The 24,729-nt window shown below is 42.6% G+C and overlaps 2 protein-coding genes and 1 long non-coding RNA gene across 4 annotated transcripts in view; 1 reads left to right on the top strand and 2 right to left on the bottom strand.

Moving 5' to 3' along the window:
• LOC109296121 overlaps positions 1-24,729 on the bottom strand; it is a 637,130-nt gene that overhangs the window by 340,483 nt on the left and 271,918 nt on the right. The window lies entirely within an intron of this gene.
• On the top strand, positions 759-14,139 carry HSP90B1 (heat shock protein 90 beta family member 1). The gene is made up of 18 exons (XM_019515341.1): positions 759-896; positions 1,210-1,309; positions 2,066-2,207; positions 2,294-2,410; positions 2,755-3,086; positions 4,093-4,204; positions 5,207-5,332; positions 6,108-6,224; positions 6,785-6,922; positions 7,004-7,081; positions 7,178-7,243; positions 7,885-8,154; positions 8,556-8,801; positions 9,511-9,647; positions 10,513-10,591; positions 10,680-10,835; positions 12,165-12,260; positions 13,804-14,139. The coding sequence occupies exons 1-18, from the start codon at positions 848-850 to the stop codon at positions 13,831-13,833; spliced, it is 2,391 nt and encodes a 796-aa protein (XP_019370886.1). The 5' UTR covers positions 759-847; the 3' UTR covers positions 13,834-14,139.
• On the bottom strand, positions 19,730-23,144 carry CUNH12orf73 (chromosome unknown C12orf73 homolog). Of its 2 annotated transcripts, none has more exons than XM_019515352.1 (3): positions 23,047-23,144; positions 22,525-22,676; positions 19,730-20,126 (listed from the first exon to the last, which is right to left on the bottom strand). In XM_019515352.1, exons 2-3 carry the CDS (start codon positions 22,630-22,632, stop codon positions 20,028-20,030), a joined length of 207 nt encoding a protein of 68 aa, XP_019370897.1. In that variant the 5' UTR covers positions 22,633-22,676; positions 23,047-23,144; the 3' UTR covers positions 19,730-20,027. The 2 variants fall into 2 exon arrangements, with proteins under 2 accessions (XP_019370897.1, XP_019370898.1); XM_019515353.1 differs by lacking the exon at positions 23,047-23,144 and adding an exon at positions 22,972-22,989.

Raw genomic sequence — 24,729 nt, 5'->3', positions numbered from 1 at the left:
CCAGGGGCCGAGTCACGAGTGCCAGAGCTCCATGTGCACTACTGCAATCCTGAGGGGGCGCCGAGACCACAACTCCCAGCATGCTCCGCGGCAAGGGCAAACTGCGGTTCCCATCAGGCCTCGCGGCGCAGGGCCACTAAGGCCAGCACATGCGCGCTGGGGCGGCGGCTGAAGAAAGTGTCTCTGCGCGGGCAGAACGCGCAGCTCCCCCCTCCCGCCGCGGCATTGCTTCCCATGAACCCCCGCGCCAGGCCGTGGGGCTTCCCTCACTCGTGCTTCTTTGCAGCCGACTGCAGGGAAAGCTGGGGCCACAAACCCGAAGCTCTTGTTGCCGTGGTAACTGTCTCCACGGTAAACATCCCGGCCGCCCCCGGAAATGGTTCGCGGTGACCTGCCCGCATGGAGATTTTAATTCATTCCGACGTTGCCCCGGCTCAGACTCCGGCTCAGTCACGTGATCCCACGCCCTAAACTGACGGGTGTTGAATATAAATAAATAAATAGCCCTCGTCCATGTTAAACCCGCCCTCGAGCGCAACTGGCCGCGTCTACCAGGCAGCATCCAATCAGCGCCGGCCACGCTCTGCCTGCAGGAAGCCGCACATGGAAAGCTCCGATTAGCGGCCGCGGGGCTCCGCCCCACCTCCCTCGGCTCCCCATTGGCTCTGAGTTTGGCGTGGTGCGCCCTGATTGGTGCATGGCGGAGGCCACCCCCTCCCCGCGGGAGGCGACGGTGATAAGCCGGGGGGCAGGGCCGGGCTGCGCTGGTCCAGCGAGGTCGGTGGCGGCGGAGCGTGGGGCCTGCGGGCAGAGGAACCGCTACTTTTGGGGTCGTGTGGGCGTCGCCATGAAGCTGCTGTGGGGGGTCGGGCTCCTCGCCGTCCTGCTGCTCGCTGGTGAGTTGCCCGCGGCTTCTGGAAGCTTCTCTCGGGGTCTGGGCTCCCACGGGGAAGGTGATGACCCCCAGTGTCGCCCCGCGAGAGGAAGGGGGGCTGCCTGGGTCGGTGCTTATGTAATTTTGGGGGTTGGTACTTATGTCATTGCCTCTCCCCAGTTCGGAGGTCCTTGCCCTGCCCTGCGCCTGCCCGTGGTCTGAGGGGGTGGGGGAGGGGTCCTGACAAGCGGGTTCCCTGGGGCTGAGGTGAGATGGGGCCCTGAAGCCCCCAGCCAGGCTGATCCTAATGGTGCTGTGTCCCTTTACCCTTACAGCATCTGTGCGAGCGGACGAGGTGGAGGTGGATGCCACGGTGGAAGACGACATGGGGAAGAGCCGTGAAGGCTCTCGGACAGATGATGAAGTGGTCCAGAGGTTGGCGTTGTGGCCCGTGGAGTCTCTGTGGTGGTCTTGGGTGGGGATGGGGGGGGGGTTGGGTGCCCAATTCCCCCCTTGTGGTGCCTGAAAGGCTTTGGGTGCTTTAGAAATACCACTTGAAAGCTGTGCCTTAATCTAGAGCCAGGACTCCACCGCGATAGTAGTAAGACTAGAAAGCTAAAGCATCCTACATGGTGCTTGCTAGTGGAATGGAGTCGATTCCATGTGCAGAAATCTCTGACTCTTTCAGGAGTAGCTATTCAGCTTTTAGCCGGGTACTGACCTTGGACACGTGCCAGCGCAGTCAAATGCAGCCTTTTGACTTTGGGCTTGTCGCTTTTACTCTACCACAAGGGGTAGATTAAGGATCTTAACTATTTGGCTGTAACCACTTAAAATAAGCATATAACATAATGTGGTTTGAATGGGCATCTTAGCCCCTGTATCAAAGCTAGGGTTTGCTATGCTACTTTATCATTCAGTTTACAATTCTATAATCTTCACGTTGATAAGTAATGCTTTTTCTGCTCTTACACAAGGCTCAGGGGTACTCTTAAATCTGCAGGGCTCCATAAAGACATCCAGCTGTCACAGTAGCTTGCATACTTGACGATCCATGGTCAACCTGCAAAGTCAGCAGAAAACAAGTCTGATCATTCTTAGTTGTCCTGACATAGTAGTAATTTTTGAGGTGTCTTAATACTTTGGTTAAGGTTCCTCTGTAGTTTAAGGCTTTGGAAATTGTCTCCGCAGAGAGGAAGAAGCTATTCAATTAGATGGTTTGAATGCATCCCAGATAAAAGAAATCCGAGAAAAATCTGAGAAGTTTGCATTCCAAGCAGAAGTAAACAGAATGATGAAACTTATTATCAATTCTTTATACAAAAATAAAGAGGTGAGCAACAAGTTCATCAACCCAAAGTGTTTTAACATATTGTTCATGCATGTTCTTTATGATGCATAAACACTGTTTTATTTCAGATTTTCCTGAGAGAGCTGATATCGAATGCTTCTGATGCTCTAGATAAGATAAGGCTAATATCACTGACTGATGAAAATGCACTCTCTGGTAATGAAGAGCTTACTGTTAAAATCAAGGTAAGTTGCAAAATATTATTGTAATCTGTTTCCTTTCTTAGTAGTGCGGGGGTGCTTTTTTTGTCATGCGTTATATAAGCTAACAGATTTGCTGCTTGACTTTCTGTTGCATCCACTTCTATAAGATACCTTACTTGAAGTAAAAACTTTGAATCTTACCTCTGTTTTGCCCCAACATGCATTTCTAGTCTTTTGAGAACAAGCTACGTACAATTTTTTAAACAGCAAACTTCTGTTGAACATTTCGGGTAGTATAATTTCTCTCATACCTACCAGGATACAATACATAACATCTGCAAGATTAGTGAAAGTGATGTTTAGTGGAATGTTTCTTTTTGTTTCAGTGTGATAAAGAGAAGAACATGCTTCATGTTACAGACACGGGTATTGGCATGACCAAGGAAGAACTGATTAAAAACCTGGGTACTATTGCCAAGTCTGGTACAAGTGAATTCTTAAACAAGATAACTGAAATGCAAGATAATAGTCAGTCAACATCTGAGTTGATTGGTCAGTTTGGCGTTGGCTTCTACTCTGCCTTCCTTGTAGCAGACAGAGTTATTGTTACATCAAAGCACAACAATGATACTCAGCACATCTGGGAGTCGGACTCAAATGAATTTTCTGTAATTGATGACCCGAGAGGAAACACCTTGGGTCGAGGCACCACCATAACGTAAGTGTTGAGGCTGATCTAAAGAAGCTGCTATTGTATCATTCGTGTATGCCCTGCCCTTTAGCACATGTCTGTCTGCTGCATGACATTTTGTGTGCATCAGTTACTGTATCCTTTCTTAGCTTAAGAATCCCTCAGATGCCATTGCCTTGGACTCTTCTATTTGCTACTAGTCATATAGCCTGTATTTATATTTTGTTTCCCATTTCATTCTGTTTATTTTATGAAATCTGAAATACATTAAGAAAACTTTAAGACTATGTAATTTTCTGCTTCTAGTGCAATAAAAACTAAGTACTTCTAAGAAATCTGTCAGGAACTTCAGGTTGAGGGAAACATGTTTTAAACGTAATTATTTGTATTTAAATGAGGCCAAACCAAGGCAATTTTTAAAAAATCCCTTTAAACTTTTGAAATTGGCTGCAGTTACTACACTATGGGACTGGCTTGATGCAACATTTAATGGATTGGTAGTGACTAAACATCACCTTTCTTTGCTTTTTTCACTTCTGTTTTGCTTGTCTGCCTTCTTTTTTTTGCAACTGATCTGGCTTTGTCACCTAAGGATGGTATGCTTCCTGGGGAAGATCTTTGTTAGTAAAAAGCCACTGCTATTCTGACTTAGACAGGGGAGGGAGAAGAATCCAGTGAAAGAAATAGATAATTTCAAACAGTGAACACTAATGACTTGATCTCATATTTTGAGCACTCTAACAACTTCAGGTGCTTTCTTAAATCTAAACAGTTGCTCTGTTCTGAGCTGGATTACTGGTTTGTAATTGGATACCTGTAAAGATACTGCATTTCTTCTGGAGAGAAGCGGGGGTGAGGAAGGAATGGCGTTTCTGTTGCAGTCAACTGTGTTAGACTAAACTAGGATGGGCATCTGTTGAGTTGAGACTAAAATGTATCAAACAGCAAATTCAAATGATATACCAGGTCGGTCATGACAGCATCTCTGTATTAAGTATAATTACATTGACTGTTATGTCTTGTATGTCATCAGTCTTGTTTTGAAGGAGGAGACCTCTGACTACCTTGAGCTGGAAACAATTAAAAATCTAGTCAAGAAATATTCGCAGTTCATAAATTTCCCCATATATGTATGGAGCAGCAAGGTAAGTGGTTGTAATTTTAACTGTAGAAGTAACATTTGAGTGGATGATGATGTGAACTGTAAGAAGGCTTAAAAAATTACTGATCAGAAGTTGTTTACAGATATTAACTAAACTCTTGAAAGTATTTGTCCTCAGGGTGGACAAAAACTATTGGTGAAATGGAGCCCATTGTAATACTTTCCTGAATGTTACTACTCTGACTCTAATGCAGTATGGAGCAGCTGATACTAGTTGAGTTTTTTGTTTTGTTTTGTTTTTTCTTTCTCTGCTCTGCAAATTCTAGGGGGTAGCATGACCCCTTCGTGTGGTCTTGGAGGTAATAATGTTAAGCTTTAATCTGTGAGACTAGAATATTTCATAAAAGAAAAATGACTTAGACAGGCTTTGTAGTCATCTTCTGACTAACAAAGGTGGAGAAAAGTAAAGCTACAGGTGCATCCTAGGCACTAGAATGAAAAATAACTTACTACTTTGTTCATCTCTAGCAAAACCAAGCAGCGGAAATGCCAAATGAGACTTGGGGGAGAGTATCTTGTTAAACAGACATTCTTCCACCTATGGCTGTTAGTGACTTCTCAACAGAATTGTTTGTATGTCACCGGTGGAGTGATGCATTATGATCTTTCGTATCTGCCTCTAGTTAACAACTGGCTTTGAAAAATTTAGGCCTGTTAGCATGCAAAAATGAAATGAAGACTTCCTGCTTTTTGCCCTATGTCTGCTACCTCTGTATTGGGATGCGCAGCTTGAGTTGTAAAATTTACCAGAACGTGGCATCATTTGATCTTGACAGACCTGGTACTAAGGGCTGCCCACCTCTTAGTATTGCTTTGTTTAAATTGGTGGTACAAATAAATAATTATATAGTGAAACTGTGATTTCAACCTTGAATATCTAGGTTTACACCAAAAAATATCACATCGTGTGTACTCTAGGTTCTTATGAGACTGTCAGACTTTCCTTGGATAGCCAGTTTTGTTGACTTAAAATGTGTCTTTGCAGACTGAGACTGTCGAAGAACCCATTGATGAGGAAGAAGCAAAAGAAAAAGAGGAAAAAGAAGAAACAGATGATGAGGAGGCTGCAGTTGAGGAAGAGGAGGAAGAAAAGAAACCAAAAACTAAAAAGGTAATGTTTTGGCCTTTAGTTACACAGGTGCAGAGACCTTGGCCTTTCAAGTAAGTGACAAATTACTTTTTCAGTAATAAATGTGGCCTTTAGGAATGCGATGTTACTGGACTTCAAGTCAATAAGGATAAGAGACTAAAAGTAAAATACATAAATGTTTGTCTTTATTATCAGAACTACACAGAAGCACATTTTCTGCTGAAACACACAGGTGGCAGCTTTTGAATAGTAACTCCTGTAAAAGATCTGAATGCCAATAGATGTGCTTTTTGCTTAATGTTGTCTCATAACAACATTTGATGGGATCAAGTTAGGCTGTTAACCTAGATAACTTTAGCTTAATTTTTAGACAGAATTCCTACAGCTGTGCTGTGAAATTTACCCTAAATTTGAGACTAAGTAGAAATATAATACATCAGCTTAAACTTGCATGGTGCTTATCTATAAATGTGGAGGTGGGGATTATGGGATGGTAAGCAGGTAACAAATGCACATAACTGCATGTAAATCTTAAAACTCTTTAGACTGCAAAACTTTAGGGCAGGTGCCATGTCTTTGGTATGCTTCTTGGCATACTAGTGAGTAATTGGAATAACAAGAAATTGCATTGTCAGTATTTGTAGTGTTATGCATCCTAACATTGGACCTAAAGTGAGGTTGATTTTATTTTTTTTTCCCCCCCCATAACTAGCTAATAATCAATAATAGCTTCCAAAGAGGTGATGTTAGGGGTATAGCACTGAGATATATTTTTTTTTTCTCCCCCTATATACAGGTTGAAAAGACTGTCTGGGATTGGGAGCTTATGAATGACATCAAGCCAATTTGGCAGAGACCAGCTAAGGAAGTTGAAGAAGATGACTACAAAGCCTTTTACAAGTCATTCTCTAAGGTAACTTTGCTATAAGTTTCAAGATTCTGTAGTGCATCACAAGTGCCACTCTTAAAGCAGCTAATAGAAAACTAAATAAGGAAGAGGAAAAAAACCTGAGACCCTGAAATTAAATTTTTTCTGAGTGGCTGTTCCTTTGAGGGATGGGTTAATCATTGAGCTGGGAGAGCTGACAACTACAGAGAGCCTACTTTATGTTCCTCTGCAAACTACAGTGTGGTACTTTCCCCATAGTACATAACTTGGGCATTGATATTTTTCATTTTGGTTGCTTCCATTTAGCTGTTACAGTGCGCTTGAAGTGTTTTTTAAATAACTACTTATATGCACAAGCCATCAGAATCTGGCACTTGACTTTTAGATCTTCTCAAAAGTCTTCTAAAATCTCACTTTTGGAGAATCTCGATTTTGATTTGGAAGACTATTAATTGAAACTGTCTTCTAAAGAGTAGATTTAAATGGTGCTAGCACTTTTTGGTATATGGATTATTCCTATCATTTATCTGGCTGTTCCTTAAATGAGAAAATATTTGAATGAGGCCCATTTATTCTTTCCACAGGAACATGATGATCCTATGGCTTACATCCACTTCACTGCTGAGGGAGAAGTAACATTCAAGTCTATCTTGTTTGTTCCCAGCTCAGCTCCACGTGGCTTGTTTGATGAATATGGATCCAAAAAAAGTGATTTTATAAAGGTAAAAATGAATGCTTTTAAACCTAGAACAACCTTTAAATTTCCTTTTAAAACATCTAACTCCTGTTCTGTTGTCATACAGTTATATGTCCGGAGAGTGTTCATTACTGATGACTTCCATGACATGATGCCCAAATACCTCAATTTTGTGAAAGGTGTTGTAAGTATTTTTTTTATTTATTTATTTTAAAAGGCTCTTTTATCTGAATCATGTTCATTACAACTATTTATTAATAAACCTCCTTTTCTCACACAGGTTGACTCTGATGATCTTCCTCTGAATGTATCCCGTGAGACACTACAGCAGCATAAATTGCTAAAGGTATTTAGATGCAACTTGATGATAAGTGGTATCAGCAGAAAAGAGGAAATAGACCAGGGGCAGGCAATTGTTTTGGGTGGAGGGCTGGTTACTGAGTTTTGGCAAGCCATTGAGGGCTGCATGATAGGCAGCCAGGGGCAGATTAATACTAAATTTCTCTTAATTTTTTTAGGGGTCCTGCAGACCAGATAGAATGGCCTGGCAGGCCACATCTGGCCCACAGGCTGCATTTTGCCCACCCCTGGAATAGACTAAATATCACAAGATTTTAGAGCAGGAGAGCAAAAAATTTATAAATAGCTTTCAATTGGCACCATATGGCTATTCTAGCAGGCCCTATTAAATCTATGAATAAACCTTGCAAGGAGCAATGCAATGTCTGTGTTGCTTAACTTAATTAAAAATTAATAAAGCAGCCAGACTCTCTCTCTCTCTTTAATAATTCATGCCCTGACTTTAAAAAAACAAACAAAAAACCCTGAGTTCATGGCATGTAGTAAAACAGAATGAAAGTGGGGTGGCTTAGTGTCACATGTGCATCAGGTACTGTGTCTTGAAGTACTGTCAAGTAATATCTCAAATTGATTGTTCTCATTGTTCATATTAAGTCTGAACTCTTTTGGGGGTCTGGCTCTTTTTAGGTTATTAGGAAGAAATTAGTCCGTAAAACTCTTGACATGATCAAAAAAATTGCTGAAGAAAAGTACAATGATACATTTTGGAAAGAATTTGGTACCAATATAAAACTTGGAGTGATTGAGGATCATTCCAACCGTACTCGGCTTGCTAAACTTCTTCGCTTCCAATCTTCTCATCATGAAAGTAACCTTGCTAGTCTGGACCAGTATGTAGAAAGAATGAAAGAGAAACAAGACAAAATTTACTTCATGGCAGGTTCCAGCCGAAAAGAGGTAAGAGCAAAAGACCTGCAGTGTTAAATATCCAAAAATGTTTTAAAATAAACTTTCCTGGATTCAGTAAACAAGCAAAAAGTAATTCAGTAAATGTAGTATTGTGTTAAATTGTCATCGTGCTTGATGGTTCCATGTTTTGGAAGGCTCTTGTAGTATATCTGTGTTTAACTGCCATTTTAAAGTGATTTTTATTTTTAGAAAGGTTTTTCTGGTAAGAGTTTCATATATAGCAAAGCAGCTACCTCAGTGTTGGCTATTGAAAGTCAGCCTTTTGATGCAAGCTTTTGTCTGGAATCTAGTTAAAGTGCCTGTACAATTTATTGACTAATAACATACCAGTAATTCTTGGTGTTTAAACAGTATATTAAATAAGCTTCTAAATTGATTTGTCTTCCCAGGCTGAATCTTCACCATTTGTGGAACGTCTTCTGAAAAAAGGTTATGAAGTAATATATTTGACTGAACCTGTAGATGAGTACTGCATTCAAGCTTTGCCTGAGTTTGATGGTAAGAGGTTTCAGAATGTTGCTAAGGAAGGAGTGAAGTTTGATGAAAGTGAAAAATCTAAGGAGAGTCGGGAAGCCTTGGAAAAAGAGTACGAGCCACTCTTAAACTGGATGAAGGAGAAGGCACTGAAGGACAAGGTATAAACTCTATGCTAAGAATAGGTTACTTTTGTGTATGATGTATGGTGTTTGACAAATTCTCCCATCTGATTAGACTTATACTTTAGTTATTTATACCTCCAATGGGAGACTATGCAGAGGACTGCTCTTAAGAAAAGTGACTATCAGAATTCAGATGCCAATGGCCTTTAAGAAGCAAGTGTTAACAAGATATTAGGACTTGCTTTCTGACAATTTTTAATGAAGGCCTTAAATTTCTTCATAATAATAACAGTATTGTAAGAGTGCTTCTGAACTGACCTAGATTTAGTAAATTATTCTATCCTGGAGCTGTCAAGAAACCTGATTGCTAGAATTGAATGGTAAATCAATTGAGGGGCTAATAGTGCTGCATTTACTCAGATTGAATACTTGGAGGGGGGTCGTCATTCAGCATTTGTGGCAGGGGGTGGGAACACATCCTCTTGTCTTCAATTTCAAGCATGAGGTGGGGTGGCAGCTACAGTTCTAGCCCAGGCCCTGGCTTTGCTACTCAGACTCAAAGCCTTTCACCCCTGCTCCTGACCACTTTTTTTTTTTTTTCTACCCCCCCACCCCCGCGCAAACTATCCCCAGGGATAGGGAGCACATTTTGTAGCTTTGGCTCCAGCTCCCACCTGGGGTAAATATAGTATATTAGAAGGAACCTTTATTCAGCTAGCCTAAATGTTTGGGGTTTTTTTCATAGATTGAAAAAGCTGTGCTGTCTGAACGCTTAACTCAGTCTCCATGCGCACTTGTGGCTAGTCAATATGGATGGTCTGGCAACATGGAAAGAATTATGAAAGCTCAAGCATACCAGACTGGCAAAGATATCTCTACAAAGTAAGCTTTCACTATTGATTTATCTGTCAAGTGGTATCAGCAGATATGAGTAGTTATTGGTATCGTATACTAACAGCTACGGGTAAACAAAATGCCTACATATTGGTCACAATGGCTCTCCATAGACTTGATGTTAACACTGTAACTAGTTTAAATGGAATGTCCTTTTGGAATTTGTAATCTGATTTTATTTTAAAACAGCCTGTGCTTTAGGCCCAAACTGTTAACATGTATATGTGATTAGTTTCCTCTTCTACAAACGCTTTATGGGTGTTTTTTACAACCTCACTATTGTTGATGAGATGAGACATCTTTACTAAGTCTATATCTTACCTATATGCTTTCTACTAACTGAATCAGAGATGCATATACTGTTATGAACCACAGCTCCACCCTTATGTAACTTCAACTCGTATTAGTTTTAGGTCTAAGCTCTTTGAGCCAATTTTTCTATACTCTTTAAAATGTTTAAAGTAATTTTAATCAGTAGGGGCTTTGTTTTAGCCCACAGCAAGCATTCAGTGAGGGCAATCTTTACATGCATGAGCAATCATAGCAAGGATTACATTACCTCACTAAGGTAGGAGCTTTGACATGTTTGTTGCTGTTGAAGCAAATATAAGTTTCTAAAGTTCAGTAAAATTTGTGATTTTTTTTTTTAAATCCCACCACATAAACTAAAACTTGGAACAGCAGTAGAAATTAACTATCAATTGCATGTAAAACCTTGCATGCTAGTAAAAGCCTGGAAGCCATCTATAGTGGCCTATTCTAGAATAAAGAATCCTGGACTTACACAGTGAAGGGGCAGGGGTGGAACAGGTATTTAAACTGCATTACTGACGCAAGATCTGTTCTCTTTTAGCTATTATGCTAGCCAAAAAAAGACACTTGAAATTAACCCTAGACATCCATTGATTAAGGACATGCTCAGACGCATTAAGGTAAAAAAGTGCAATATTGGTTGTTTAGTTGTGTGCATTCTTTTTTTATTTTTTTTTTAAATAATTCTTCTTAATGCTTCCAAATCAGGAAAATGAAGATGATAAAACAGTTGCAGATCTTGCTGTGGTGTTGTTTGAAACTGCAACCCTAAGATCAGGCTATATGCTACCAGACACAAAGGAATATGGAGACCGAATAGAAAGGATGCTTCGTCTAAGTTTAAATATTGACCTTGATGCAAAGGTTAGTTGCCTTTTTTTTATTTTGAGAATAAAAGTACCAAAGGTCACACTTGCAGAATTTTGAAAAAAGGGACATCTCACTTCCTCATGGCAAAATTTGAGATGTAGAATATGTAACCACCTTAAAGGTCAGCTGGCAATGTTATTTAAAAAAAAAAAAAAAGTCAACCCATTTTATCCACTGCAAAAAAACAGGCTGTTAGTTTTTAAGTTCCTGCTTCACTGGTTAGTTTGAACTGCTTTAAACTCGCCAGTCAATTTGTCCAAGGAACCCTGCATCAACTTAAGAAAAAAACCAGTGTACTCTGATGTCTCTCCCCACCCAACAACTTTTTTTTTTTCTTTCTTGATCCTTCCATCAAAAACTGACTACATGCAAATAATTTCAGAACCAGCTTATACGAGCTCCATTTCAGCTAGAAGTGCTCATAGTGGTGGAAGTCCACAGCAGGCTATGTAGACTTTTTGACCATGTCCACAGGAGCACGGATGTATGGTTCCCCAGGGGCAACTGGTGGCAGGACACCGTGTGCTGCTGCTGCTGCTTGTCCCCCGGGGAACGCCTGTACCACATGCCCTTGTGTGTGGCAAGTTACCCCAAATGGGGTAGGGGAGGCTGGGGCTAGCATTGGGCTGGCCCCAGCAGCCTTGCTTGGGTTCCGGGGGCTCCCAGGGCTGCAGCACCAGTGATCCTGCTACTCTGAGGCTGGCTGGTTGGCAGCCAGAGTGTGGTTCTGGCTGGCCAAGCTCTAGTTTTGAGTGGCACATGCAGCCCCCATGTGTGCTGCTCTTCTTTTTGGCACAGATTTTTCGTCCCTTGGATATCCAGGAGTTTAAAAAACAAAAAACCTCCCCACACTGCTCACTTGCAGCACGGAGAACAGCTAAACATGCAGTATGTGGCACCACAGACGCATCTGCCGCACTATCCTGCATGGCCGTGCTTGTCTGGTTGCAGCCTTTTGGTTTTCTTTTTATGCAATTTGGGGAGCAAATATGAGGATTTGGCCCAATACCTTCTTTCAGTGTGGTGGCCAGTTTTTTTCTCAGACATGTTTCTCCAGTGGAGACTTAACACAGAAAGAAGAGATTAGGAAGTGGGGGCATTTCCTTGCAAACAACTTCATTTAATTTCAGCTAGTTAAGTCTGTCAGACAGTTGGTCAGATCTGTTTTGGTTTGTACTCTACTGTATCAAAAACCATTAATAGTCCATTCTTACTCCAGCTTTATTTTGATTCTTCTGCATCTCCTGTCCATTACCTTTTTTTTTAAAGCTTTTGTAAATAGATAAATTGAAAATGGAATAACAAACACTAAACTGCCTATAGGTGGAGGAGGAACCAGAGGAAGAACCTGAAGATGTAACTGAAGAAGTAGAGGAAGAGGAAGTAGAAGCTGATTCTGAAGAGAGTGAAACACAAAAGGTCAGTTCTCAAAAATGCTTCTTAATAGCCAAATTCTATATAATTGAACTTGGATAACACAGTATGCTTTCAAAAACGATACTTTCTTGTACTTCAGTGAGCCATATATGATGGTAAATGTAGGGAGGGTAAGCAATAGGGATGATCTAGCTATATCTGGATTAGTACTCTCCCTTCTAAAACAGGTGTTCAACTCTCCGGCCTGTGGGTCAATTCCAGGTCATGGTTCTGTCACTTGGCCTGTAGGGAACTCTGGACCCCTGCATGCTGGATCAGGTGACTGATCCCCATACCTAGGGGCAGCACTGGGGTCCAAACCTGGCATATGGGGCTCTGTCAGGCCTGCAGAGTGGCCTTGCATCATCACCTGGTCTGTGGGACCAAAAGGTTGAACATCTCTGCTCTAAATTGGCCACTCCCGTAATTGTCGGAAATGGGACACTGGGTTAGATGGACCATTGGTCTGACCTCATATGGCACTTATATTCTTAACAGATCAGATATTTAGGGAAGCAAATATTGGTTTCAGTGAGCTGTTGCACAGATATACATCAGAGATCTGCCAGCTTACAGAAATTTAAGGTAGCCATTAGCTTTGAGCAAGTGCTACTACTTGACACACTGTCAAGTTTGGGTGAAAAATGAAGATGAAAACAGAACAATTTAAACTTTTTATTAGCTTGGCTCTAGAGTGGACTCCAAACCAGGCTATTGCCTCATTACTTGACTCATTTTGTTAATGCCAGTAGATTTTTACCAGCTTTTGTAAGACAACAAGAAGTCTGACCTGCTACAGCAAACTTACTAATTTAGATAGTGGCAAATAACTGCAAAACTGAATACTAGTATTTATCAATAGGGAAACTTTGGAGTTGTTTTTGTAATTAAAAATGTTATAATTTAAACTTGAGGGCTTATTTGTTAAACTATCAACTTAAGTAGGACTACATTAGTTAACGGAGTTGCTTACTGATGTTCTAGAACACTTTTTCTGGTATAGAACTGGTTGTCCCCTCATCTGATCAGTGGTAGCACTTGTGGATTTTCTAACCAAAACTGAGCAAAAATGGCTCGCCATTATCTTTTGTTGTACTGACAAGTCATCCTGAAGAGTTTGAAATTGGGCTTGTGATGAATCATCTGCAAAATTACAAATTCAGGTTTACTTAAAAATCAGATCTGCCACTAGTGTGTTAGCAGAAAACCGAAAAGGAATCATCCTTCGCCCTCAACCAAGACTACACTATCTAGCTATTTTCTGCAGAATGTAAGTTAAATAGGTATAAACAGCAGCATTTTTAATGAGAGCTAAACATCTTTCCTGAAAGTGCTGGGATAGCAGCATCCACCAGTGAGAATTATTTTTTTGTTGTTTGCATGTCTCATCCTCAAAACCAACCTAGGGCTACAGAAACTGGCATAGAACCATGATTAAGTGGGGGAGGGGTGTGTGGTTTGCAGTGTAATCTCTTCACAGTCACTAAACTTTTGTGAGTAATCTCTAAATTATACCATAAATTTACTGTCTCTGTTCATTTTTTAGGAATCCACAGATGTGAAAGATGAACTGTAAACTGCATTTTCACGACTAGCATCCTGTGTCTGGGGTGAGGAGGGAATGTGAATTAGATTGTTCTGTTTTTTCACTGTAAAATGTTGAGGGGGTGGTGTGGGATTATGGGCAGAGGAGGATTTTTTTTAAGTTGAATTTTTTAAGACATTCCTCATGAATGTAAATTTGTACTATTTAACTGACTCTTCTTGATGTAAAATCTTGTCGTGTACAAAATAAAATGTTCCCAAACACCATGTAACTAAATCCCACACAATGTTCATCTTTCCTAGTGTGTACTAATGCATACAGGAGTGGCTCTGTTTTTGGTTTGGTTTGTGTTTTTTTTAAATGTTGGCTTGCTTGGTTTATTTTTAACAGTCCATGTGCACAAAGAAGAAACTGGCCATATTGAAGACAATGGTTTAAATACTGAGCTCAGAGGGCATGGTTCAAGATGGCAATGAGACAGCAAGCAACTCTTCCCTTCCCTTCCATATTTAATGTGCACTGTTTAAAATGTAGTATGGTACTGGGCCTCTAAAAACATTTAAAAAATATGTGGTACCCATATGGATTTAAAGCGCTAAACACTAAAGCTGTTTGATAGTAACGTGGTGTTATAAGATTATTCTCCTCTAATATACAACAGCAGCCTTCATACTTTTATTAATGGACAGTCCCATATAATGCAATAAAAATGTCAAGATGCAGTGATTTAATTAGCTTATAAACAAAAAACAGGTTGCAAACTTTTTTTTCTTGCCATAAGGAATACCTCCTGCTACCTCTGTTTTGTTGACCATCAAACTAGGACTTTACATCTTTCAAAGCCAAAAAAAGGATGATACTCAGACCTGCAAGGGGGCTTATCAGGTGCATATAGAGAAACGAAACATGGAAATGAAGTTGCCGTATCGTGTTACGGTACACTTCAGGAATTGAACAAGACTGCTATCCATGGTGAATAAATGGGACTATTTTATGGGAGTTAAAAACACTAGTTTTGTCTTGTACCTCCTGTTTTGTAGCAGAGCTGTACTTTTTTAAAAAGGAAAACACAACCTAAATAGAATAAATTGTTCCCTGAACACCTGAGGCTTAGCTAACATCTCTTGTAGTTACCCTCTAAAGAGATTTTGCTAGTCAAAATAATTAGTACCATTCATTATGTCTCTACTGGAAATAATTTTAATTTTTCAAATGTGACTTGGTCTGATACTAAGTTCAATAATATGCCAAAACCTAATTCTGTGTGTGTGTGTGTGTGTGTGTGTGTGTGTTCCTGCTGTTGTTTGATTAAACTATGGAGGCTTCTGCTTTTCCAACTTTTCAAATAGCCTTAACTGTTGTTTCAAGTGCTATATTTGATGTAGGTTCTCCCTGCTAAGAAGGGAAGTAGAGAAAAACTAGACAAAAGCACTAGACTGTAGCTTAGCTTGGAGCATAGTTTCTCAACCTGTGGTCTGCATACCCCTGGGAGTACATGGGTACCCTAACACTCTTGCCCTCTTTTCCTCCCTCTTGCCTTCTTTTCCTCTCAAAACTCTGGCAAAAAATTCCTCAGTACTAATATGGCATGCCACACTGGGTTCAGCCCTCCTAGCATTGGCCAACATGGCACTGGGTTCAGCCCTCCTAGCTTTGGCCAACATCACCTCTAGCCAAGGTACATACTTGAGTTCTGCACCCCTAGTGTAAAAGGTGGCAATCCTACCCACACCAGATCAGATATCTCATATGGCCTTATATATACAGCCCTTCTTCCAAAAATGGCACAGAGTCTATAAATATAAAATCCCCTTGAGAAACACTGGCATAGAGGAATGAACCCTATATTTCAGCAGTGTTTCCCAGCCAGTATACTGTTAGACATGTCCAGGTGTGCCACAATCTTGGGGGGGATGGCTACAGCCACTGCTGCCCTGCACTGCCACTGCACCTTGGCTGGCCCTGCACTAAATACCACCCCCTTCCTTCCCCCCTCTCTCCCCCCCTTGCATCCAGCTGCTTCCCCCCGCCCTCCCCTGCTCCACAGCCGGCCAGTGTGTCATGGGATGGAAAAGGTTGGGAAACACTGCTTTAGCAAGTTATACTTAAAATTTAGTTTTCTCTTCCTATACATAGAAACACTACTTTTAAAATAACATTCATTCCTGTATCCTAAGAAAAACTTTTAGACCAGGTGTGTGATGTGTTTAAAGTTTGAATAGCATCAATTTAAAAGAAAGGAAAGTGGTCCTGCTGGAATGAGTTGCCTGAATGTGGTCTGTAAATAATCTTGTGGAGGAAAAAAAATTGCATAGCTGTGTCATCTGAAGTAGGGGTGTACTTGGTAGCCGTGTTGGTCTAAAACAAGACATACAAAAAACTAGAACTCTTGGTTCCAAAATGATACCTTTTATTAGACCAACTGGGAAACTGCAAGAAAATTGTCCTTTTCTGCAAGCTTTCAGGCTCAAAGGCCCTTCATCAAGCTCTGGGAAAAGTATAGATGGTAAAAGATGGTAAAAAGTCCCAATACATAGAAAATAAACTTCATTTTTGTCCAGAGGGAGCTGGAGATGGAAAGCTGTCCCTCTGGGCCTGTGACAGACAAAAACACTCAAACCCAGAGTGACAGCTTTCCAGGTCCCTCTGCAAAAATTCATAGCGCATCTCTGGTTCCTTGCTGTGCCCCCCTAATGAATTTGTAGGCAGCCACAAGATCACCTCTCAGCCTTCCTTTGCGAAGGCTGAAGAGATCCAGGTCCGTCAGTCTCTCCTCATAGGGCTTGGGCTGCAAACCCTTAACCATATGAGTGGCTCTCCTCTGGACCCTCTCAAGGTTATCCACATCCTTCTTAAAGTACAGTGCCCAAAACTGGACGCAGTGTTCCAACTGCAGTCTGACAAATGCCACATAGAGGGGAAGGATCAACTCCTTGGTTCTATTTATCATGCATCTTTTACCATCTATACTTTTGCCAGAGCCTGATGAAGGGCCTTGGAGCCCAAAAGCTTGCAGAAAAGGATAATTTTCTTGTCTTGCAATTTTTCAGTTGGTCTAATAAAGGGTATGATTTTGGAACCAAGCGTTCTAGTTTTTTGTATGTCTTCTGAAGTACAGTGTTTTTAATGCAAGCCCTGACCATTATAGATAGCTATTGGCTGTCTGCTGATAGGGAAATCTTCCTTGCTTAAACAGACTTTGGTTAAGGGGTGAGAAATGGGTACCTGTGTTTGTCTTAAATCTAATAATTATTTTTGGAATTGCAGTTGCTAGGTATCCAAATGGCTTAATTTCAGAAGTATTGAAGCAGCTATTTCTGTGCTGGCATAAGCTGCTGATTACTAGGTAAGCATCAGTTTGTGAGGGGTGAATCATGCTATGACAAAGCCTTGACTGGGGTGATAATTGGGGACAATCCTGCTTTGAGCAGGAGGTTGGACTAAACCTCCTGAGGTCCCCTCCAACCCTAATTTTCCATTATTCTGTGTATTGGGCACAGAAAGCTAGGTTCCTGGTCTTGAAAACTTGGTTCCATAATTTAACACAAGCAGTACCTGTTGCTTGTTCTCCCCATGTTGCAGATTGTGAAAACAATCTGACAGCAAGTTTCTGTTGACCCCTTTAAACATGGTTTACAATTAACTGTGCTGAACTTGAGCTCAAGTGCTGCAATTTGAAATGTAACAAATTTTAGGCACTGCTTTCCTAGATCCAGATGGGTTTGCTAAGAAAAATGTGTTATGAATAAGCTCCCTACCAGTGAGCTTTGTGAACCTTCCCTTGAAGCAAAGCCCACTTAGACTGTATGGGCATTTCTACACACAATGCTTTACTGCGCAATAGAGCTGATTACTGCACAGTAAGCATCTGCACCTACACATGCGGACGCTTACTGCACAGTAATTGGCTTTAATCCCAAGTCAATTTTGCTACCTGCAAATGCAAGTAGCAAATTTACTTGTGATTAAGTGTGCAGTAGTGCATGTGTAAATCCCTGACTGGAAGCAAATGTGCTCCCAGTCCACTGCGCAGCAGCAGATGGGAGATTGCTCCCTGCCCTCGGGAGCTGCCTGCTCCTGGGGTATGGGGATGATGTTCCCCTGCTCCAGCAGCAGGGAGCTCCCAGCCCTGACTTGTGGGACCGGGGCTGGGAGATCCTCATCTCCTGGTGCCAGCTCTGCAGTTGCAGGGCCAGTGTTGGAAGATCCTTCTTTCCCAGTGCCAACTGCACAGTTACAGAATTGGCGCTGGGAGAGAAGGATCTCCCAGCACTGGCCCTGCAACTGCAGAGCTGGCACCTGGAGAAAAGGATCTCCCAGCATCAGCCCTAGGATTGTGAACTGGGCACTGGGAGAGAAGGATCTTCCAACCCCAGCTTCAGGAGCAGTGAAGCTGGTGCTGGGAGATAAGGATCTCCCAGCTCCCACTCCCCAATCATGGAACAGGGCTGGGAGTTCCCTGCTGGGGGAGGGTGGTGAGGCTGGGAAGCTGGTTCCCCACCCAGCTCCACAATGAGCTGGGTAGAGAACAGACTCTCCAGCCCCTGCCCTGTGATTGTAGAGCTGGGGCTGGGAACTGTCTCAGTCAGGGGCAGGTCCCAGCCCCATGCCCCAGTCAAGGTGTAGGGCTTGGACAGAATTGCAGGGGTGGGGCAGGAATCCCTGCCCAGCCCGGGGATTACTGCTAGCTGCCTCAGCAACAAATCAGGACAGGGGGCTGGGATCTGCCCCTCTGCTGCAGCTGTTTCCAAGTCCCCTGTCCCCAGTTGGGGAGCCAGGCCATAAGCTTCCTGCTGCTGGGGCAGGGGGACATTGTCCCTACCTGGGCTCCAGGGGTGGAGTCAGCCCTGACAGCCCCTCAGGGGCAGGGAGCAATGTCCTGGCCCCCTGCTTCCTGCTAGGCCCTGGGCTAGCACCCAGAGGAAGCCTAAAGCTCTTCCTGGCTGCTGCAGGGGACCAGTGCAGGGCCAGAAGCAGATTGCTGTCATGAGCATCTGTAAATGCCTGCCTGGGTCAGTTTACTCCAGAGTAATTTCCTGTACAGAAACTGATCCTGCATTATTTGCATGTATAGACGCATCCCCTGAGTGGCAAATAGCATGAATTATGGTCATGAGAGTGTGGTTGTCATCCCTCTCCATCTACTGTAAGTGTCTAGAGTTGTTCTTTGCCAAACTTAAAAGATAAAGGAGGGGTCGTCAACTAGGGGAACACATACCCCTAGAGGTACTTGGAAAGGTAATAGGGGGTACACATGGGTGGGCAGGGGGCAAAACACGTGCTGGGGCATGGCAGCAGCAGCATCTACCCCAGCACATTCCCCTACATTGCATCTTACCTGGGGGAGAGGCATGCTGGGTGCTGCCAGCCCCACACAGCACACTGTAGCACCTCCGTGCCCCAGCTCCCTCTTTTGATTGGCTGCCACTGTCGGCCAATAGTCAAAGGTGAGGAGGTGCCGCAGACACCCTCTCCCTGCAGAGCTGCAAAGGCGGGGGGGAGTGTTTCTGTGCCCACTCCCAGGAACAGGGTTCACTGGTAGCTTTTTCTCTACGCTAAATTGCCATTAGGCCCCAATTTATGTATGTAATTCATTCATGTAATTTTACTTGCCACGTTTTTAACTAAAGTGTACCGGGGCCCGAAAGCAGGTCAAAGAGAGTTGCAGACATTTCTGATAAATCTAGTGTCACCTAAGGAGCTGTAGGAGGGAAAGGTGGGGGTACTGTATCACATCAAACTAGGCATATTTCTATTTCTGTGCATGCATATAGAGCTCATATACATGTGTTACATCCACTTAGGCGAGACTGTAATCTGGTACTGATACCACACACACACTAACTACTGCTGATTTGTACTAAAAATCTTGACTTTTAAAGCTCCTAAAACTTCTTGGTTAAATTCAAATTCCTAATAACATTTCTTCAAGAGCAAATAGAAATTCAGTTTTAATGATTTTTTAAAAATGCACATCAATGAAGAGAAAAATTCTGTTCTGCTGAAAACCAATACACAAGATCTGTGGATAACCTGTTACAGTTATGACAGACAAGTATTCTTTATGCAAATACTATAGATTTTAAAATAAACAGGGAAAAAGGTTTTATGGAGTATGGTATTTCATGCATGGACTCAAGGTGATTTTTTTCAAAAGTTTTCAAGTCCCATCGACAGAACTCCTAAACCACTTAGGCACTTTTGAAAAGTCTATCCTTCATGAATTAAATACTCTGATCATTGTTCTGAGGTTTGTGTCTTTGAGTTACACCCAACAATTCTGTTTTCAGTTCTCCAGGCTGAGGAGGAGTTTCAGGTATACTCTGAAAAAAAAAGAAAAGAAAAGTGTATATATATATATAACTTGTTTCCAACAATGCCCTAGCTGTAGAAACTAAATTAAGAGAGCACCCCACCCCATAAATGATAGTCAATCAGGTACCTTTCAAATTCAATTCCATCTATTTCTCACATCTGCCTATAACATTTTCTCCTCCTCTTACTGTTTTGTGGAGAAGTGAAGAATAACCCCATGTTTTCTAGCTCCTGAATGAAACTGATTCCAGAAATGGAAACAGCTGCTTCCATAACTAACACTTAGTTCTTTTATAAAAGGTAATATGAAGAGAGCATTTCTTGAATAGTAGAAAAACTAGTTTCTCCCCTTTCAAGATACAACGGTTTGAGTTTGTTTTATGCTTAATCATCCTGTTACTTCATATTTTCTGGTAAGCAGCTGTCTCATTTTAATTAAATCATTAATTAATGGAGTGGCAGTACAACTGCCACTCCAGTTAATCTGGCAAGGTAGGACTCCCATAGGTATAATTAAAAAATAAATAAAAGAGAGCATGTGTGGGAAATGATGTAAATGCACATCCTCAACAGCCCTCACAATGGACTTAAAGATGACACCTAAATAATGAAGGTTTTTCTCATCCTCAGTTCAACCTTTGCTCAGCCACTATTAAACACTCAGGCCTCCTCACCATTTAAACAGATCATTTTACAGAGCTATGCATTGGATTGTCATCATGAATGCAGATGTATAACAGAAATTTAAGCTACCACATATCATTTTTCCTATCAGAAGATTAAAAACAAAAATATATTTGCTTCTAGAACTCCAAGAAAATTGCTATTAACAGGACAAGAGCCATGTTAAAATTTCAGCTCAATAGGAAGGGAAAGAGCATTATGGTAAGAGGAAGTATTCCAACATCCTTTCCCTTCTCTCCTTAACAAATGTAAAGAGAGACAATGGAGAAAGGGAGAAGAATAGCATGTGCCTACAGACAGAAGTTTGGAAATGGGGGGAGAAGAGAAACAAAAAGACAGACTTGGTAATAGACTATAAAAAGCTACTGCAAGAGTTTATTTCATTTGATTTGCATTCTGTGATTTCCTACCAACTGAACCTCTCTACATTCAAAAGAGAAAATCTGATAAAATGGAGTTAGGGTCACAGCCACAAATTTCATACGATTTTTACCTAAATACTAATTAGAATCCACCTTTCCCAAAAGGCTGACATATTTTAGCCCTCTGTGGGCATGTCTACATGAGATGTTAAAATTGCAGTAGATTTGTTCTGCTGAACATTAGTGTGTCATGGCAAAAGACATGCTAATATGCTAATGCGCTAACATAAGGTAGAATTAGCCTACTGTGCATTAGCATCACCTGAAAGTCGTGCACCGGCAGTACCGCACAATAGCACCAATTACAGCACAAGAAGTTTAGTACCTGTTATTACAGGTGCTAAACTTAATGTGCCATAATTACAGTGTATTAATGCATATGTAGACATGCCCAGTCTTAGTAAAACCAAGTAACTTTTGCCTGGCTATGTGCATCTTTACAAAAAGATTTGTTACGATAATGCAGTTCTATGCCCACAAGGCCTGGAAAGTTCACTTACCTTAGAAGAGTGGTTTTGAATCTTTCTAGACTGAACCCCTCGGAAAATGCTAGCTTTTAGTTTTCACTCTTTTTTTGAGCACAGAAGAATAATGTGCTCCACATCAGGCAAAAAAATCCGATTTCTGATATAGTCAATTTTTTTTATACCTGTGCCTATCTAATATAAGACCAATGTATCAGTGTACCTCTATTAATAATATCAGCTTTTTTAAGTAAAAATCATTTGAGTATTTTTGTCCCAGGGTGTCCATTTAAGGCAATTCCTATTCAAAGACATTCAACACAGGTTACTTAGCATAGACCAGACTAAGGGCCTTGTTCTACAGTCATTTTGAGCTGCTTCTTAAGCTCTTAATACCTGGATTGTCCACACATTAACACCTGAAACTAGTTTTGAGCACTCCTTGGGTGGCTCAGTTACACCAGTCCAAGGCAGGATTATCTCTGATCCATGTTACCTAGCTTGTGTTACACTAATGTGGCCACTCTGACAACCCCTGCACTAAGGTGTAGCCTAATCAGGGGGGTTTGCATGCCCCTAGGGGTACTTGGGAAGGCCCCAGGCAGTATGTGGCGGCAGCACAGAGAAGCGGAGGTACTTGGGAAGCAGCGGCACAGGGGTGGGGCCAGAATGAGAGATCGGGGGTTCTTACTTTTCTGTCTCCAGGCCCCAACTAGCCTGAACACAACTGCTCCAAACTCAAGCTAGCACTAACACCTAACGACACGTGTGCGGCTCACCATGTAACCAGTAGCAAGGCCCTAATGCAGGTGAAAGCTTTGAAGTCAAATACTCACCAGATCAGGTCTATAATATCTATGCACAACTTCTGCACCAGCAAACATTGCCAGCATATTTAAGCAGAACACTTTCAAGTAGCGAGGCCAAGAAACCCCCACGGGCATGGGGGAAGAAGAGAGAGCAGCTGCGATCCAAATACTCCTCTTACCTGCGGGAATTAGAGGGGGGGAAAAAAAGTAATCATGATTAGCGAATTCCATTTCACCCTTCCCCACGCAATTTCAGCTTTGGGGATTTGTTAGCAACAAATACGTCCGGGGTTAATCAAAATCAGGAGACAGGGGGCCCTTAGGGGGGCAATTTGAAGTGAGACACTAATTATTAAAAGCTGGAAAGGTGGGGAAAGAAGAAGCACTGCTTTTTGCCAGGGATGGAGCCCACAAAAATCCTCCAGGGGTCCCAGTGACCTTCAGAGACACCCTCTGCTCCTGCCCCAAAGGCACCTTGAAGGGACCCCTGTGCCCGGCCACCAAGCGCCCCCTACAAGTAAGCAAGCGAGCTGCAGGAAATGCTCCTACTTATCTGGAGACGGCCCCACGGCGCAGCGGCTCCGCACCGACACCAGGTCGAGCAGCTGCCTGGCAACCCCAGGGGCAGTGAGCCCCGCGCGCAAAGCAAGCACGACTGTCACCGCCCAACCACGTGACCCCCCCCTCGTTCTGACGTCATCTCTGCCCGGACTCTAGCAGCCGCCTACGTGACGGCGGCTCCCCGCCAGGGGTCGCTGCAGCAAGAGCCTGTTGAATCCGTCCCGCGCCGGCTAGTTCCGCTCAGAAGGGCTTCAGCTCAGGCCCGGGCGGCCGCTGTGCTCTCTGCTTGCTGCAAGAGCAAGAACAGGTTGGGGGCGGGGGTTAGAGATATTTGTTTTTTAGATTTTTTTTTTTAGATTGCAAAACTCTAGTTGGTCTAATAAAAGATATCACCTCTGCCACCATTCCTGATTGCTGCAAGAGATGCTTTTCGGGTGGGAGGGTCAAATAAGACTAGCCTCGGTTGCGTGGGGACAGCAGGCCCCCCAGCGACACCCCCCGCAGCAAGCCCCAACGGTAGGGCTGGGCACAGGACAGGTGATGCCAACGTCCGTGACGTTTGGAGATGTTGCAGGCGTTCCTGATTAACAAAAGCTATGAGTTTTCAGTTGAAAGAGATTTTATGTTTATTTTTTTACCTTCTTGGTTACAGAGAAAAGGCCTGGCAAGGCTCAAAACCCAGGAGTCAAAGTGGTGATAGATGACAGAACAAGGGGCAAGGGTCTCAACTTGCAGCAAGGGAGATGTAGGTTGGGTATCAGGAAGGACTTTCTCACTAGGAGGGTGGAGAAACACTGGAACAGGTTACCCAGAGAAGTGGTGGGATCTCCATCCTCAGCTTGACAGAGCCCTAGCTGGGATGATCTTGTTGGGGATGGTCCTGCTTTGAGCAGGGGGTTGGACTAGATCAGTGGTTCTCAACCTTTTTTGTACCAGGACCCATCCCAATGGAGTGCCCCTCACTCCCAAACCACTGCTCCTTGCCCCCAAGCCTCAGCTCCCCAGTGTGTGGGGGAGAATGAGGGACCCCAAGCAGCCCCTTCCAGGCTGGAGCTCTACCAGCCTGCAAGGAAAAAGCCACCGCTTCCCACATTTTTCTCCTTTAAAGGAGAATCCATTTTTAAAGGTTGTTGATCCATTTTTAAAGTTTGTTTGCAACCCTTTCATATATTCTTGCGACCCGCTTTTGGGTCACAACCCACAGGTTGAAAAGCACTGGACTAGATGACCTCCCAAGGTCCCTTCCAACTCTAATTTTCTATTTGCTATGACAGACTTATGACGTCTGTATCAGTCCTATATTTGCGTTATTATATTATCATATTATATTATTCTTTGCATTATTATATCTGAGTCGTGATTTTGACACATCTCTCCTAGCTTGAGTAGCAGTAGTCCTCCTGTAAATATTTCAGATTTATTCTAAAGACATATGAGCAGAATCAAGCAAACCCCTTCTGTGTGAGCACTTTCAACAGTGATCAACACTGTTGGCTTCAAAAGGAAGTACTTTTTCACACAGTGGGCACATCTACATGTGAAATTACTGCACCTGAATAAACTCCAGCACCAGTGTTTATTGCTCCCCCCAGGCACAGTGTTTACACATGTACCTGGGACCACAGCACATTGAGCAGGGGCGGCACAGTCCCAGCTGGCAGGGGACCCAGG

Source organism: Gavialis gangeticus, unplaced genomic scaffold, assembly GCF_001723915.1.
Source record: "Gavialis gangeticus isolate Ggan-Ray unplaced genomic scaffold, GavGan_comp1, whole genome shotgun sequence".
Classification (NCBI taxonomy): Eukaryota; Metazoa; Chordata; order Crocodylia; family Gavialidae; genus Gavialis; species Gavialis gangeticus.
The sequence above is the reverse complement of the archived record's forward strand: the minus strand, read 5'-3'. Positions and strand labels throughout refer to the sequence as shown.

Excerpts from the sequence above, each read along its gene's own strand:
- HSP90B1 (XM_019515341.1), top strand. The coding sequence starts at position 848 with ATGAAGCTGCTGTGGGGGGTCGGGCTCCTCGCCGTCCTGCTGCTCGCT. Across the intron at positions 1,310-2,065 it reads GATGATGAAGTGGTCCAGAG|AGAGGAAGAAGCTATTCAAT; the intron begins GTTGGCGTTGTG and ends TTGTCTCCGCAG. Across the intron at positions 2,208-2,293 it reads CTTTATACAAAAATAAAGAG|ATTTTCCTGAGAGAGCTGAT; the intron begins GTGAGCAACAAG and ends GTTTTATTTCAG.
- CUNH12orf73 (XM_019515352.1), bottom strand. The coding sequence starts at position 22,632 with ATGCCCGTGGGGGTTTCTTGGCCTCGCTACTTGAAAGTGTTCTGCTTA. Across the intron at positions 20,127-22,524 it reads GATATTATAGACCTGATCTG|AGTATACCTGAAACTCCTCC; the intron begins GTGAGTATTTGA and ends TTTTTTTTTCAG.